This window comes from Acytostelium subglobosum, assembly GCF_000787575.1.
Source record: "Acytostelium subglobosum LB1 DNA, scaffold: scaffold5, whole genome shotgun sequence".
Lineage (NCBI taxonomy): Eukaryota > Evosea > Eumycetozoa > Acytosteliales > Acytosteliaceae > Acytostelium > Acytostelium subglobosum.
Genome location: NW_012236527.1, coordinates 289357 through 303554, shown reverse-complemented (window position 1 = coordinate 303554; position 14198 = coordinate 289357). Strand labels below are relative to the sequence as shown.

The window sequence follows — 14198 nt, the reverse complement described above, 5'->3', positions numbered from 1 at the left end:
TATTATTATTAGTTATGTATTTTAATTATATGTTTGTTAGTTATAAATAATATTATTAATAGAAGACGACAATTGTTATATTTATATACTTAATGGTGATGATCACCATCTCCCTCTGAGTGATTAGATGGCTTGGATGCGGGGTATGATGTGGTGACGGCCATTTACCAACAACAAACCCTCTGTCAATCACTTACAATCACATTAACCCTACCAATCACTCACTTATCAAACAAACACATAAACACCACAATAGTGCTATAACATCATGTTCACCTTCTCAATCAAATAGAACAGAACATATAATTTAAGAATGTGTGCTTGGGGTACCAAGACAAAGACACAACAAGGCAGCAAACAAACACACTTCATTGTTTGGTTTTTTTGGCAATTATTGTCAACAACATGGACTCGACATCATATGCTCGAGAGATAAAGAGAGATTGGAACAAGGGAATTGAGGGGTTCTACAGGTCCTGATGATTGAAGCCCTCAGTTTGTCTACGAATAGCTCAACAATGTGGGAAATTGGATGATGTAGTTAACATCAATAAATCATTCAATCAATTACTTGTTTACCACGGTATTGTTTGTTCATGAAGTCCTGGGTAGGTTTATTTTGATCATCACTTTTTTTCACTAACCCACCTTTTTGATCATGGGGCTCAATGTGGGCATTTGATCAGATACACTCAATCATGACTATGACTTTGTGTGTCAGAGACCAAAGATAGATAGTTAACAAGGTTATAAATATATACACACACATACAATGAATTATATACAACTACAAGCTTGTAGAAATATACTCAAGCTGTCACAGTCAGTGAGACTGTTCCACCATGCGACCCCATCAGCTCAACCATCATCGTACGTCTTCTCATTGCTTGATTTGGTCAAGTGGTTGTTGTAGTTGTTGTGGTCATTGTCAATGATGATCTCACACTCAATCAATCACTCAATCAATGACTCACTTACACTCACTCACACCATATTCAATCAATCACTCAATCACACCATATCCAGTAGCTTGAATGTTCGCAGATACTCCAAGATTACAGTTGTAGACGACAGGAATTGGATATCAATACCACGTATTACAGTGTGTGGTATTGGTGGCGGTGGCTGCAACTCTGTGAACAATATGATCAAGAAGCAGCTTTATGGCGTGGACTTTGTCGTGGCCAACACTGACGCACAGGCATTGGCCATCTCTGACAGTGAGAAGGTCGTTCAACTGGGCAAGGAGCTCACTCGTGGCCTTGGTGCTGGCGCCGTGCCAGACGTCGGACGCAAGGCCGCCGAGGAGTCACTCGAAGAACTGTTGGACAACATTGGCGACACTCAGATGCTGTTTGTGACGGCTGGTATGGGCGGTGGTACGGGCCACTGGAGGTGCGGCAGTTGTTGCCGCCGCCGCCAAGGCTCGTGGCATCCTCACTGTGGGCATCGTTACCAAGCCCTTCCTCTTTGAGGGCCGTCATCGCATGCGTCTGGCCGACGAGGGTCTGGCCGCCCTTGAGCAGGCAGTCGACAGTCTCATCGTCATCCCCAACCAGCGTCTAATGGAGCTGCAGTCGGGTAGCTCGCCACTCTCCATCAATCAAGCGTTCTCCATGGTGGACGACGTCCTGTACAATGGCGTCAAGGGAATCTCTGACATCCTGATCAAGCCCGGTCTGATCAATCTGGACTTTGCCGATGTCAGAACAATCATGCGCGACAGCGGCAAGACTCTCATGGGTACGGGCGAGGCTGAGGGACCCGACCGTGCACTGGTGGCCGCCGAGGAAGCTCTGCACAACCCATTGCTCGAGAACAATGATATCTCAGAGGCCAAGGGAGTGCTGCTCAACATCTCTGGCAGTGATGTGACTCTGTTCGAGGTGGACCAGATTGTTGGCGCCATCAGCAGTTGCGTTGTCAACCCAACTACCAACATCATCTTTGGTTCCACAATGGACCCAGAGCTTAAAGGCAAGGTTCGCGTCACTCTTATCGTCACTGGTATCAATGTTCAGCCACCCCAAGCACCAAAGTTTGCCAACGCTGATGCTGTCGCACAGCAGCAGCAGCAGCAGCAACAAGTTGCTGCCCAACAGGCCCAACCAGTCCAGCAACAGGGCACCAGCATCTTTAGTGGAGTGTTCAATAGACAACAGAAGCAGCAGCAGCAACAGCCACCAGTCCAGCCTGTACAGCAACAGGTTGTTCAGCAACAACAGCCACCCATTCAGCAACAGGTGAAGGTCCAGGCCCAAGCTCAACCACAACAGCAACAACAGGTGATCATTGATCCAAAGCAAAAGTACGCCTATCCTTATCAACAGTTCCAGCAGCAGCAGCAACTCCAGCAGCAACAGCAGCAGCCCAAGCCAATCACTCAACAAATATTCCAGCAGCAGCAGCAGCCACAGCCAACACAGACACTACAGCAGCAATTCCAGCAACATCAGCAGCCACCACCCCAACACAATGTGATCTACCAGCAACAACAGCTCCAGCAGGAGCAGCAGCAACAGCTCCAGCAGCCTAACAACGCATTTGGTCAGATGCCACCAATCCAGCAACATCAGCAACAGCCACAGAAGAAGTGGTGGGAGAACCTGGTCTAATGCCATCCATCTCTTCTCATTCATTCAACCCATGTCAACAACATTAATTAATTAACTAATTTACTACAACATCAATCACCAAGCAGATGCAATAAATCTCTGCTTATACGAACTATTCGAAATATATATATTATATTACAAGCTTCATCACTTGCATGATATTTGTAGAATTTATATTTAATTCCCCTATGATGTACTATTAGTAATCAGATTTATCACCCAAACATTGAAGTGATCGGAAGAATGTAAATCCAGTTTGGAAGAGTGAATAATTATTCATATATATTATTAATTTTTATTATATTCATTTTTATTGATATATTAATATCATACTCACAACCAACTAATTTATACCCATGTATATCCTATTTTAATCATACCCTTGACTGTAAGACTGGTGATTGCTTACCTCATGAAGATGTTTGTCAAGACTATGGCTCTCGCCCATTTATTTTTAATGCAAGATCAAATGGAACAAGGGACAGTGATTGTATTTGTATAAGGAATATGACTGAAGCGGAGATCAATGTCAAATGCCAAATGTTAATGCAACGATGCAAAGTGGAAGGTGGAAAGTCATGTAAAGAGGCATCAGCGATTTGCGACAAGGATGTAATTAAAGAGGTAAAGAAGGAACTATGCAAGAATAAAGATAAATACAAGGGTCTCTGTCAGAAACATGGAAATTTCAGAGGCTCTGATTGGTACCATAGTTTCTACAGAAGTGACACTAAATTTGATTGATAGATTTGATTTGCAAATTGTGATAATACTTAAATAAATAAATAAATAAATGATTACTTGTTAACAGAATATTGATGACTATTCATGATACAAATGATAGGGCATTGATTTATTCATACTACTCTAAATTAATATTACAACTTGTTAAACAGACTTGTTGGCCAGCTAGTAGTGGTGGACTTGGAACCTAATTAGCCCAGACGCTTCTTGCGCCTTTCCTCACGCTCTAATTCCAGTCGCTTCTGCTCCTCAGCCAATTCTCGATCTTTGCGCTCGCGCTCCAGACGCCTTTCCTCAATCCTGCGCTTTCTTTCTTCCTCAATCCTGCGCTCCTCTTCTTCCAGCTCCTTCTTCTTGGCCTCACGCTCACGTCGCTTCTGTTCAAAGTACTCCTCCTTGGTGGAGGGTGCCTTCTCTGGCGTGGCTGGCAACACGGGGCTGCTGATGACTGGTGTCTTTAGGTTCTCAGACGATGATGAGCTCGATATTTCGATTCCACGTCGCTCGTTACGAAGTTGTCTGCGGGCCTCCTTCTCGGCCTCCATCCTCTTCTTCTCCTCCTCTATCTCGCGTTCGATTTGCTCACGCTTGAGACGTCGCTCCTCTTCGCGCTTCAGCTTGGCGATCTCATAGTCGTCCAGCACCTTGGCAGACTCGCGCACCTTTTCATCGCGCTCCTTCTCCTTGGCCACCTTCTCTTTCTTGAGTTTCTCCAGCTCCACGCGGTCCTTCTCCTGGTCCTCCTTCTCCTTTTGCTTCCTCCTGGCCTCATTCTTCTTGTTCAGCTCATCACGCTCACGCTCCTTCTCTTCGCGTTCCTTTTGCTCGCGCTCTCTCTGTTCCTTTTCCTTCATCTCTCGCTCCTTCTTTCTGTTCTCTCTCTCCTTCTCGCGGTCCAGTCTTTCCTTTTCCTCGCGATCCTTTGCCTCCTTCTCGCGGCGCTCGCGTTCTTTTCTTCTGTTCTCTCTCTCGCGGTCTCTCTCCTCACGCTCGCGGTCCTCTCTCTCCTTTTCCTCGCGGTCTCTGCGCTCTTTTTCCTTGCGTCTCTGTTCGCGCTCTCTTTCCTTTTGCTCCTCAAAGTCTGTATCGTCTTTATCGCGCAGCTCCTTGACTCGCTCCTGGACCTTCTTGTACTCGCGTGGATCAAGGAACTTCTCGACGACGGCCATTCTTTGTTGCTCCTCTTCGCGTTCTCTTTCTTCGCGCTCACGCTCCCACAACTCTTGGTCCTCAATCTCTTCCTGTTCCTTCTTCTGTCGCTCCAGACGTCTTGCTTCCTTCTCCATCCTCTCTTGTTGTATACGTTTGTCCAACAGCTCACGCTCACGTTGCTCTTGACGGGCGGCCTTCTCCAGTGAGTCCTTCTCGCGTTGTTGTCTCTCCAGTCGCTCCTTCTGCTCTCTCTCCTTCTCTCTGAGCGCGCGCTTCTCACGTTCCTTCTGGGCGGCCTGTTCAGCCTCCCTCTCGCGCTCATCACGCTCTTGCTTCTCTCTGGCTTCGCGTTCCTGGGTCCTTCTCTCCTTCTCTCTCTCTCGCTCCTTCCTGCGCTCTTCAATTTCTTTGTCCTCCTCGGATTTGACGAGCTCTTCACGCATCTGCTTAGTCCTCTCACGCTCCAATCGTCTGGTCTCGATCCTCCTCTGTTCAATCTCGAGCATGTAGCGCTTCTTCTCCTTCTCGGTCATGGTGGCCAGCAGTTTGATCTCGCGTTGTCGCTCTTCTTCGGCTTTCTTCTTCTTGCGCTCCTCGGACGCCTCCTCCTCGGCCCACTCCTTCATCTGCTGCTGCAGTTGCTCCGGTGTGATTGATTGAGATGTGCGCTTGTCCGGTCGCTCCAGACTCTTCCTCGAGCGTCGCTCCTCGTCCTCCTTCTGGCGCAGCTTTTCGATGACCTCCATCTCTCTGATCCTCTTCTTCAGGTCGTTGGCCGATGTTGTCTTCTCCACGGTGTCTATGCCTTGTTGCTGCTTGAGCTCCTCCAAGCTCTGTCTCTTGCGAAGCTCCTCTTCTTCGCGACGCTGGCGGGCCTCCTCCTCAATCCTCTTGCGTCGCTCAGTACGTTGCTTCTCTTCTTCGGCACGCTTTGCCGCGAGGACCGGGTCAATGTTTGGTTTGACCTGTGCGGCACTTGCCTGCTTGCGCTTCTCACGCTCTCTCATGAGTAGCTTGGTCAGCTGCTCACTATTGATATCATGAATGCTAAGATTGCTACCCTTCTTTGATGTGGACGTGTCACCAGCCACAGGGTATGCCTTCTTATAATGATTGTATAACAATGAGAGATATGTTGTGATCAATCTCCTATCCATGCCACCTGGGATCATCACTTTGATTGATTGAGTGAGTGAGTTAGTAACATGTTTGATCATGTGACGTTTGATTGACAACATACTGAACTCTGGGTCCAAGAGATCGGGTATACCTATCTTGGTTGCTGTGTTCAATGCAAGCTGTAGACACTCCCTCTTGCCCATTGTCTTGAGTTCATCAAACTTAAACAGCTTGTCTCCTTCATAGGAGTGTATAAGTGCACAGAATGCCAGTCCTTTGATTGATTGATTGAATGAATGAGTGAGCGATATGATGTGATGTGATTGAGTACCAATGTTGTATACAACATACCATCACTCCAACTATCTGAGAAGTCTTGTACCTTGACATTCCCATATCCTCTGGTTCTCAATTGAGCCCATAGTAGTATTGACTCTTGGCCTACAACCATTGACATCTTCTTCTACTCTTGTTGATTATCTGACGTCTGTAAACCTAGGTTTAGATAGATACTGATATACTGCAATGAATAAATGAATGAATGAATGAATGGGTTCTGTTAATGAGTGAGTATTCGGGCATGCATGCATGTATTCATGTATCGTGATTGATTGATTGATTGATTCGACAGGTTGTCAATAATGTCATACCTTCCACAAACTGTACACGAAGTAACCAGTAACACGTATCGTATTGATTGATTCAATATCAAGTGTTATAAATAGTGATTGCAATATATAACAAGAGAGAGAGTATTGTATCTGTATCTTTGTATCTGTATCTGTATCTGTTTATCTGTGTGAGTAAGTGTGTGAATGTGTTTGATTGTTTGTCTGATTGAGTGAGTGGGAATGTTTGTCGCGAATGAAAAAGGGAGGGTTCACACACTCAATGTGATTGATTGATTGATTGAATGTGGATGACAGTCATGGTAAACTTGAGTTTGTTTATTCCTTCGTTTGTCTGACGGGACTGGGTCTGGACCTTTGGATGTTGGTTGCCATTGAACAAGCCAAACAAACACTAGAACTGCACAGTGCCACCAGCAAGCTGTTGTTGTTGTTGTAGTAGCTGTTGTTGATGTAATTGTTGTTGTTGCTGTGAAATTGGTGTGGCGGCTGTGTTCTCGGCTGGCGGTGATTGTTGGGATGGTGGCGAACTGGGTATTGGAAGTGAGGGCGACGAGAAGGTCTCGGACGTCTGTGGTGTGCTGGCGCTGGTCGTCGACGACTTTAGCGCATCCTTCTTTTGGTTCTTGTTGTAGGTGGCAACGTGAGTGCGCACCTGGTTATGATTACGCGTCTTGACGTGCTGTGATATCTGATGGTAATCCTTGATGCCGTACTTGGCGACGGCCTCCAGGAACAGTGTATGCTCCTCGGTCGTCCAATGAGACGACAATGACTTCTCCTTTGTCTTGCTGCTCTTCTTCTCGACCTTGGTTGACACAGGCGGTGATGAAGGATTCTTTGCCATGGCCATGGGCTGTGGCATTGATTGTTGTTGTTGCTGTTGTTGTACTTGTTGTTGTTGCATCTGTTGCTGCTGTACCTGCTGCTGCTGTTGCATCTGTACTTGTTGCATCTGTTGTTGTTGTTGCTGCTGTTGAATGAGTTGTTGGATGTACAATTGTTGCTGTGGTTGAGATGATGTTAGGATGAGTTGGATGTTATGCAGATGTTGTCGATCGGCATTCATCTGTGCCTGCAGGCCAGACATCTGCTGCTGGACGTTGGGCATCTGTGGCTGCGACTGAAGGTGCACCATGTGTTGCTGGCACGTCTGGAGATTGGTGTTCAGCTGGACGAACCTGTCATTGAGCAGCTTCAACTGATGCTGGTAGACGTTAGGTTGGATGAATGTCTGTTGTTGTGGCTGTACAATCTGTTGAGGTTGTGGCGATTGAAGCACCTGTTGTCCAGGCTGGATCTGTCCCTGTATCTGCCCCTGCATCATCTGGCCTGGAATCTGACCCTGCATCATCTGGCCTGGCATCTGACCCTGCATCATCTGGCCCTGTAGAGGTGGTTGCATTTGTTGTTGTTGTTGTTGTTGTTGTTGTATCTGTTGTTGTGTTGGTTGGACTTGGACCTGACCATGTGCTTGGGCTTGAGCTTGAGCTTGGGCCTGGGCCTGGGCTTGCATTTGCAACTGTTGTTGCTGTTGTTGTTGTTGTTGTTGGGCCAACAAATGTTGTTGTTGTTGTTGCTGAGCTTGATGCTGTTGTTGCTGCTGAGCTTGTTGTTGTTGAGCTTGTTGTTGTTGTTGTTGATAGTGCATCATTGATTGTTGTTGTTGCTCTTGTGGAATTTGTTGTTGCTGTTGTTGAGGCTGTAGAGGTTGTTGTACTTGTTGTTGTTGCTGTTGTTGTTGTATCTGTTGTGTCAAATGCGACATGATTTGGTGCACCTGCTGATGTTGATTCACGAGGGTATTCAGATCGGTTCGCAGCTTGGGGATGGCAGCCTCGGCATTTGGTTGCAATGGGGCGCCAGGCGTCGTCAATTGCTTGAGGTAGCCCTGTATCTTGTTGATGTTGGTCTGTATTAGACCAGACTGTTGTTGCAACTGTGCGTGTCGTTGTTGTAACTGTGGAACGGTCTGTTGCATCATCTGTTGTGGCTGTTGCATTGGAACTTGCTGTTGTTGTTGTGGCTGCTGCTGTTGTTGTTGATGAATGGTCTGTTGTTGTTGTGGAGGTTGCATTTGTTGTGGCTGTTGTTGTTGTGGCTGCTGCTGCTGCATCTGATGCTGCTGTTGTGGATGTTGGTTGTTGTTGGAGGTTGTTGGCTGCTGAGGGTTGTTGAGGGCTGCGACCACCAATTTGAACCTGGCTGCACTTGTGGTTGATATTGTTGTTGCGGCTGTTGTTGATATTGTTGTTGTTGTTGAGGCTGCATCGTAGTCTGTGCCAGTGGTGAATGGATGGACGTGTTCTGCTGTTGTTGTGGTGGCTGCATCATAGTCTGGCCCGCCAATGGTGAACCTTGTTGCTGTGTCTGGACATGTTGTTGAGGCTGTGGAGATGTGATCTGTTGGTTTTGGGGCGATGAAGATGCTTGTGTTGCTTGAGGTGATAGTAGCTGGGCAGATGTTTGTTGTTGAGGTTGAGGAGGTGTATTATAACTGTATTGTTGTTGTTGTTGCTGTTGTTGCTTCTGTTGCGCCTGTTGTTGTTGTTGTTGTGGAGTAGTTGGTTGTTGTTGTTGTTGTTGTGACTGAGGTGGTGTATAATATGTTGGCGTGTTCTGTTGTTGTTGCTGGGGCTGCTGTTGCTGTTGCTGATTGATGTTTGGAGAGATATGAACATTGGAGTTGGTCGGAGACGTCATGACATCGGCGCCGACTGACGACTGCTGCTGTGAAACCATTGGTGATTTCATGTGAACGGGGATTGGTGAGTTGTAAGACTGCTGCTGAGCCTGCACGGGTGACACGACCGAATGCTGTTGTGGCCCAGTCGTTGGCTGCTGTGGTTGCTGCTGTTGCTTTGGTATTTGAGGCGAGAGTTGAGCCTGGTTTTGTCCATAGCCACCTCCAACCATCTGTTGTCCATGTGATGTCTGAGGCTGCTGCTGCTGCTGCTGAGTCTGTGTCATGGGAGGTGAGGGTTGGGGTTGTTGATGACCAACCTGCGGTTGTTGACCGGGCGATACACCAGTCTGTTGCTGTTGCATCAATGGTGACTGGACCTGTTGTGGCATCATTTGGACTTGGACACCATTCGTTGGCGTACCATTCTGTGGTGGTGTTGTGGGCATTGCTGTTGGAAGTTGTTGCTGTTGCGGCTGATGTGAGCCAGACTCTGATGAGCCAGAAGGTGCACCAGGTGTAGTTTGACCTCCTCCCTGAGTTGGCACCGAACCAGTTTGTCCTGAAGCTCCTTGTTGTTGAAGTGCCTTTTGTTGTTGTTGCGCCAGGGCCTGTGCTTTAGCCTAGATGATATAAATGATCATTTTGTTAGAAATGAATATGTTTGACCGATCGATCGGTCGATCATTTGATCAGATCACTTGATTTGATTGATATTGATTGATTGACATACTTGTTGCTGTTGTTGATCAGCTACTTTTGCAAGATTAAACAGGTTATAATGCAACTTATGTTGATACTTGACGCAATCTTCCATTCTAATTGAGTTCTGATTCTCCAATACCGTGAATATAATTAAGGTATTCTCATCAAGTAACTAAAGTATATATTGAATGATCATTCATTCATTAATTTGTTATGTTAGATATGGCCCATTAATCAAACAATAATAATAATAAAGTTTACCTTCTTTACAGAGTCTTGAGTCAACTCAAGAGTCTTTTGTTGATTGATTGGCACTGCGCCCTGTGATGATGTAGAGGGAGTGGTGGCCATTGATGTCATTGAAGGCGATGGAGCCATTGGCATCGGTGGCTGTTGCAACACCTGTACTTGAGTCTGAGAAGGTGGATTCATTATATATATATATCTCTCTCTCTCTCTCTCTCTACCTCTATCTCAATATATATAAATATTTATTTATATCTCTATAAGTTAAGTTTGTAAAAAAAAATGAATGACAAGTGTGTGTTTGATTGATGAACACTCAGATGATTATTGATTATTTATGTTTTTTTGAAGATTTGTGTGTTTCTTTGCGCCAAGACCATGATGACTTGTCCCCACTCATGATGAAGGACTAGCTACAGGTGTGATGATGAGGGAATCTATTTACAATATTGAACAACAAGCCTCCACTCCACAGCCACATATATCAACTCCACATCCACATCCACCCTTCATGTTGTATCTTATTTCAATCTATCAATCAATATTTATATTTGAAAGTTAGTATTATTATATCATAGAATGAATATGATTGAATATGATTGATTAATAATATACCTCTGAATCACGGTCAATATGTAGTTTGGTCAGGGTTTTCTTATCACATCTAGGTGATAATGGTTTGTTGTTAAAGTATACACATTGTTGCTCTGGTGGTGTACCACATTGATCATTGACTGATTTCTTAACATCGATTAATGTTGTAACACCTGGATCTCCAACATCCAATACTAATTGTTGATTTGGTACGATGACTCTCATTATTATTATTTATAATATAATTATTAATTGTTAGATGATTAAATTGATTGATTAATTGAAGAATGAGTGAGTTGTAGACTTATTTATTTACTCTCATTTAAATAATATTATTGTTATTAATAATTAATTATTAGATATAAATAGGTATTAAGATTAAGGTAATATAGGATGAACAATTATGTGTCTGGTCATTTAATTACTAAATACATTAATCATTGTCCATGTTTGGTTGGATGATGGTGTGTTTGTGTGTGTGTGTTAATGTGAGGTGGGCCTAAACTAGATGAACCAAATTGGAAATGAATGGTCTTAAATGCAATTCAGACTCATCAACAGAGATTGAACTTCATATTCATTCATATTATTATGATTAATAATAATGTTATCAAAGATAATAAAATATAAATATAAATATATATATACTAATATTATTTGATGATGACGACATTGATCACCTGATCTGATTCAAACAATTCTAAAAAAGGGCTTGAAACCCACCCCTTTATTACAAACTTCATTCACAATTGTGCCAGCAACTTGTTCATTCATTCACATTCATTCATTCATTTGATGACTCAATGATTACAACTTCATCAATCTAGTAAGAGATAAATAACTTGATAAGACATATACGATGAATAAACCATCAACATCAAGCATTCAACACAAGGTTAACTTGTTCCTGATGGAACATGGCGATCAGTTATCATTGCTCAAGAACTTATTGGTGTTTATACCAGGACGATTTGGTGACTCTGAGCTCATGCTTGAAGCAAGTATGTGTCGTCAATCAATCAATCAATCAATCATAGATGTTGACATTCATTCAAACATAAACAGTATATAGCGCAACCAACTTATTCCAGACTTATATCGATTATGCATCTTCAAAGATGATGCTGTCACATAATCAGTCGACAACATCTCAGAATGAAACGGTGCCACCTCCATACTATCTACACCTACTTAAATGGATTGTAGTAATACAGAACCTTGGTATGTTGATCATCATCGACGACGGCAATGATGATGTTGTTACTCACTCATTCACTCATTCATGATTCTTATGTTTATAGAGTTGTGTATTGAGGTGTTGGCAAGCTCAACAGGCGATAAGCGTAGGACAAAGTGGCCAGCAATCATAACAATCGAAGCTCTAAAGTAACTTTCATTCATTCAATCATCTCGCGAGGCACATTGGACGTGGACGTGACGTGGATGTGTCATTGAACATCATGATCAATCGATTGACACTTGTCTCATCATCCAATCCTAACAGAGCACTACTAAGGATCAAGTTGTTATTCAAAACGAATGGTAACATGCTGATCCATCACTCATTCCATGTACCATCACAGGATATCCAGGCACTTGGAAGTAAATCCAAGAGGTAACTACTACTACGACTGATGATGGCACGTGAGAGGCGGGATTACCCCATCCACTTATACTTACGTCGTCACTTGTACATAGCAACATCATAAACAGAAGGAACCCATACGAGGGTAGACGACAGACACTACAAGATCAATTGCAGTCCGAAGAGAACAATAATGATGCACACGACAACTCCACTCTGATCCCACTGCTGCCACCAGTCTCGCCAAGAGACTACAACAACAAGGTGATTGGCGAACTATTGTATATTCTACGCCCGCTCATCTACGCCGTGCTGCGTTGGAACTGCGGCAAGAAGTCGTGGAGACCGTGGGTCGTGTCCCTGTTGATGGAGTACGTCAGTCTGGCCGTCATCGAGTATGCCACCATTACCAAACAGGCGACGATGAGTCAGCTCGAGATGATCGAGGTCAAGCGACGTCGCAACCAGTTCATATACTACGTACTGCGTTCGCCATTCTACGACCGCTTCATCAGCGATGGTATTGTCTTTAGGATACTCAACTTCTTCAAGAAGATCCCTCTTATCAAGATATTAGTTAGTAAGTTATCGTCGTCCGGACGACCCGCTCACCCATTTAATAACTAACTCGATCAATCAAACAATCAATTAGACGTGTTCCTCAACTACATCAATGTGTTCAGGACAAGATACTTCTACACATCTGCATCATAATTGTGATGATGTGGAGATGGGATTGACCTGGATTGGCTTGGATTGGCTTGGATTGGATTGAATTGGATTGATTGATCACTCGAATGGAACGACGAACAATGTCACGAATGATACACCATTATACCGAATACAGAGGGCAGTCACGTCCATTCATTCAATCACTTTTAGTTTGTGATCAGAGTTCGTTCGAAGTTGTTTGATTGGTCGTGTCCATAATTTGGATTCGCGAGTTGGTCACACTTCATTCATTTCTTTACCAATGTAGTTGTTATATGTATAAATATGAATGAAGTAGTAGTAGGCAACAGCACATTGGTTAATGGGCATTTCTTAGGTAGCATAGAGGATATCATTCAATGCTCAAACAAGGATCAAATAACGTCAATCCACTTTGAATACTCATCAGGTGTATTGTGTTATGAAGACAGCGATAATGAAGAGGATGCGGACAAGGGCGAAGAAGAGCTTAGAGATGATAAGATCATTCAATTGACTAAACTATTAAACGATGGTGATTGGGCAAAGGGACTCGACCGTCTTGAAGCACTCACCATCGAGATGGCTGACAGCGAGCTAGAGATCGTCAAAGCACTGCTCTCAAACAGGTTGACCAATCTACGATCACTCTCATTCAAACAAGCTTGGCATGATTATGATTTAGGATTCTTAGCGTACTTCACCAACTTTCCCGAGGAGTTGCTGTCGCTCATTCGAACGAATATGCCTGGGCTTCAGTCGCTCACACTTGACCTTAGTGAATGCTCCACACTCCAAATGTCCGAGTTCAAGTCAGACCTGAAGCGAGACTCGCTCAATCAGGCATTGATCAAACATATCATGTTGTGCCCGCAACTCAAGTCCTTGTCATTGATTCACCATTCACCGAGCAAATCTGACATCACATTGTTGAGGTAAAATCTATGGATCACCATCATTATCACTAGACTCATTCCAATATTGTAAAGAACCAATACAATGGATGTTCCTACCGATTGTCAGACGCACATTGAATCAAAACATCAATCTAGCCAACAAGAACTACTTTACTCGACCAGATTGGTTAGAGAAATACAAACGTCTAATGGATGCACATGGATACAATGGAGACGATGCAGAGGACATGGAATCATTCAAAAAGTACATGAATGATGTCCTTCAATCTCTCTCCAACTTTAGTTCAATCAATGGCCAGGATCCAACACTCTTTATCAATGGCATCAGCAAGACAATCACATGGTAACAGAATTGAATGAATGAATGAATGTACTATATTAATATATATATATATTTGGATTATGGTAATGTCTGTTTGGTTTGGTCTGAGCTAGAACTCTCTAATGAATGAATGATTAAGATACAAAGGTCGGTGGATTGATATATGTGTTGGTGGTACTGTTGTCCTCCATTACTGC

General features: G+C 43.9%; 5 protein-coding genes across 5 annotated transcripts; 2 read left to right on the top strand and 3 right to left on the bottom strand.

Moving 5' to 3' along the window:
- Positions 1-3550: 3550 nt before the first annotated feature.
- SAMD00019534_028910 (hypothetical protein) lies at positions 3551-6087 on the bottom strand (the record flags this gene model as incomplete). Its single annotated transcript, XM_012901024.1, has 3 exons — positions 3551-5685; positions 5752-5904; positions 5982-6087. The coding sequence occupies 3 exons, from the start codon at positions 6085-6087 to the stop codon at positions 3551-3553; spliced, it is 2394 nt and encodes a 797-aa protein (XP_012756478.1).
- Positions 6088-6653: 566 nt separating this feature from the next.
- SAMD00019534_028900 (hypothetical protein) lies at positions 6654-8375 on the bottom strand (the record flags this gene model as incomplete). The annotated part of the gene is made up of 1 exon (XM_012901023.1): positions 6654-8375. One exon carries the CDS (start codon positions 8373-8375, stop codon positions 6654-6656), a length of 1722 nt encoding a protein of 573 aa, XP_012756477.1.
- Positions 8240-10079, bottom strand: SAMD00019534_028890 (hypothetical protein; the record flags this gene model as incomplete). The annotated part of the gene is made up of 3 exons (XM_012901022.1): positions 8240-9565; positions 9676-9819; positions 9909-10079. The coding sequence occupies 3 exons, from the start codon at positions 10077-10079 to the stop codon at positions 8240-8242; spliced, it is 1641 nt and encodes a 546-aa protein (XP_012756476.1).
- A 1267-nt stretch (positions 10080-11346) lies between these two features.
- SAMD00019534_028880 (hypothetical protein) lies at positions 11347-12783 on the top strand (the record flags this gene model as incomplete). The annotated part of the gene is made up of 6 exons (XM_012901021.1): positions 11347-11488; positions 11553-11708; positions 11789-11873; positions 11992-12102; positions 12186-12652; positions 12725-12783. Coding segments are annotated over 6 exons (1020 nt in total), but the record flags the coding sequence as incomplete, so codon positions are not given.
- Positions 12784-13068: 285 nt separating this feature from the next.
- Positions 13069-13701, top strand: SAMD00019534_028870 (hypothetical protein; the record flags this gene model as incomplete). Its single annotated transcript, XM_012901020.1, has 1 exon — positions 13069-13701. One exon carries the CDS (start codon positions 13069-13071, stop codon positions 13699-13701), a length of 633 nt encoding a protein of 210 aa, XP_012756474.1.
- Between the last annotated feature and the right edge of the window lie 497 nt (positions 13702-14198).